General features: G+C 35.4%; 1 protein-coding gene across 1 annotated transcript in view; it reads right to left on the reverse strand.

The window, feature by feature from the left end:
- The window catches only part of LOC107618747, a 5,821-nt gene extending 3,183 nt beyond the window's left edge, over positions 1-2,638 (reverse strand). Inside the window, exons 1-5 of the mRNA XM_016320889.2 lie at positions 2,188-2,638; positions 952-1,042; positions 749-833; positions 560-629; positions 239-308 (exon numbers count right to left, since the gene is read on the reverse strand). Of these exons, the coding sequence (XP_016176375.1) occupies positions 239-308; positions 560-629; positions 749-833; positions 952-1,042; positions 2,188-2,324 (453 nt within the window). The 5' untranslated portion in view covers positions 2,325-2,638. The remainder of the gene's footprint in view (positions 1-238; positions 309-559; positions 630-748; positions 834-951; positions 1,043-2,187) is intronic.

Consider the following 2,916-nt stretch of genomic DNA (forward strand, 5'->3'; position numbering starts at 1 on the left):
TCGGAGCTCGGAAGGAGAAAAGAAATACAGAGCAAGCATCATGCTTCTGCCAAAATATTTCTAGATCATCCCAATGCAAGGAACACACAATTCATACACATTACAGATGAGCATGATGAGGCCCTATGATAAAATAGGCCATTAATTGCATAATCTAGTAGTATCACAAGGGGACATTAATTTATTCTAGTTCAGAGCTTGCCACTAATAATATATCAACTAATGAATAGAATCTTACAGGAAGTGTTTCCCATACTGCTTCATCGGTCAAATTTTCGTCATCTCCAGGCATCAAAGCCCTACACATCCTATAAAACAACATTTTTGTCATCCATGCATCCATTTGATAGATGATCATAAATCGGGTTAACATTTATTTGGGGGGATAGCGAAAGCAATTATTTCAAGAGAATGTACAAAAGTGGATAAGAAATCCTAAGATAGATACAACAAAGATTGCTAAGACCTGAATGGATAGATTATGTAGCAACTCATAAAGAAACAAACTAGTTATGAACTATAAATATTGGTAAACTCAAAAAGAAATAAGATAAAATACCTGATGTTATCAACCAAAATAGCTAGTTCAAAAGCTATCAGGGGCAAGAAGACAATCTTCAAATTCACAACTGCATCGTTTAAAAGCATAATTAATTCTCTGATAAAATAATACCACAATTATCTTGATGTGAAGAACACAGTGATCAATAATATCCTTGATGGTTGTGCCACTACAAATGTTGCTTACCATAACTGCTCCCAAGATGTATACACAGAAGAATCTCAAATGCAACAAGTAATGGCGTTGCTACCACTGAATGAGAAGGAGCCCACTGTCCATACACAATTTTTATTAACATAAGTTACAAAGACCTAGTACAGGCTGAGGTTTCCAACATCCTACAAAACAAGTAAAATTTCCAATTTTTGAAAGACAAAAGGATATCTTACTTGACGACCATGAGGCATTGAAGGAGCAGGCAAGGAAAACCTGCCTCGCGCTATCATGGCATGGAAAAGCCATAGAGGGGAAAATACAATCCTGCCAGAAAGAAACATAAAGATACCAACATGAATACACATGGCAACGCATATTTCCAAGTGTGACAAACTTGACAGTGCTGTTAGTTTGAACCAAATAGTAAAAAAGCTCAAGAGGAGATAATAAGTAAGAACTGAAGAATGCAATGTCACAATCTTCTCATTATGAGTTAAACTTTCTTCCAATAGCAAGCTGGCCAAATCTAATTAAATTAGCTCACACATCATAAGAACATTCATTTTTCACATAATGATATCACTTAACCGGTGCAACTGAATCCAGATACGGAAGTAAGTGATTTAGTTACAAAGGGCATCATGAAATATGACTCCTAATATGAACACATCATAAATGTAGCATAGTTTTAAGGTTGGAAGCCTTACAACTGTGTGACTAAGAAAGGAACACAAGGGAGAGCAAAATCAAATCTAAGCCAAGGAAAGAGTAATTGATACTACTCCTTATATTATCTGAACCAACAACACTCTTTTGACCAGAATAAATGTTTTTAGACCATATTCACGGGATCTGGACTACAATCTGAGCACACATTATTATACCATACAATACATTGCATTTCACAATTTTGGTGAATAAACGTATTCAAGTTTCATTCCCCAATTAAAAAATCATGTATTCTACTACTGGTAGATTATCCTTCTCTTTAATTGGGACACAGGACTTAGGAGTCCTCAACAACATCTAGGAGGAGGGGCCGGGGGGGAGTGTGAGAAAAGGAGCCTCAATCTATAAATTCAACCAACAAAATTCTGTGTACCCAAAAAAAAAATTTCTTTTTTAACATAAGAATCTCAATCAATGCCATATTCTTCCAGAATTACGACAAAAACGAAAATCCTCCATTCAAGCATTGCATAACAAAAGAGGGGAACAAATTAGCACAGAACCGTGAATAGTCTAAACGCAGAACAAAGTCAAACATTGAGAATATGAAGCTAGACATGAAAATTCAAAAAAAAAAAAAATCTTAAAACAACAAAGCTGAAATCTTGTTGGCACCCCATAATTCGCTCCATAATTTTCTCAAATGGGTCATGGGGGAAAAAAAAAAACTAAATTTACCCAGCTTTAGAAAAGAAAAAGAAAAGACCCAAAAAGCGCAAAAATTGAGAATTGAAACTGACCACCATGAAGAGTGAAGAACATGGTCAAGCTTGAGAGCAAGGAGAAGAGAGAAGGTGAATAGCAAGGCATGCGCTAAGAGAGCTTTGAGGGACTTCGCCACCCTCCTCCAACTCATTACCCTCCTCCGAACCAGCATTTTTTCCGGCAACAAAAAAAAATGGAGAAGAGAAAACAGAAGGCACTTGTTGCTGCTGACACAAGCTGCTTCCTTTTTGCGTATGAGAGAGAGAGAGAGAGAGAGAGAGATGAAATTCCTCGGAGGTTGCAAAGAGAGTGACTTTGGAACAACAAACTGAAGCTGAAAGCGTTACATACAAAGATACAATACAAAAACAACACGAGATTTTTTCCCTCTTTTCTTTTTTTTTTTTTCCAGTAATTTCTTTTTATGTTCCTTTCTTTTTCTTTCCCTTTTCTCCGAGTGTGTTTGTTGCTTTGCCTTCTGTTTCACGCCAAAATGTAAAGCAAATGTTTTATTGTGTGTGTGGTGCGTCACTGGGGGCGGGGAATACATACATGTATAAATGCCAATGTAAAATTAATTATTTAATTTTTTTTAGTAATTAAACAATACTTTTTAGATACCATAGTAAATACCTATTTTTAAAATATGTCTCACAAATTAGTTAAATTTTTTTAAATTCCAAAATTTAGATCTTAAAGAATATGACTTACCTACTTAAACACTTAATTTGCTAACTTTGATTGGTCAGTAGATAGAGACATTT

This window comes from Arachis ipaensis, chromosome B09 (assembly GCF_000816755.2).
Source record: "Arachis ipaensis cultivar K30076 chromosome B09, Araip1.1, whole genome shotgun sequence".
NCBI lineage: Eukaryota > Viridiplantae > Streptophyta > Magnoliopsida > Fabales > Fabaceae > Arachis > Arachis ipaensis.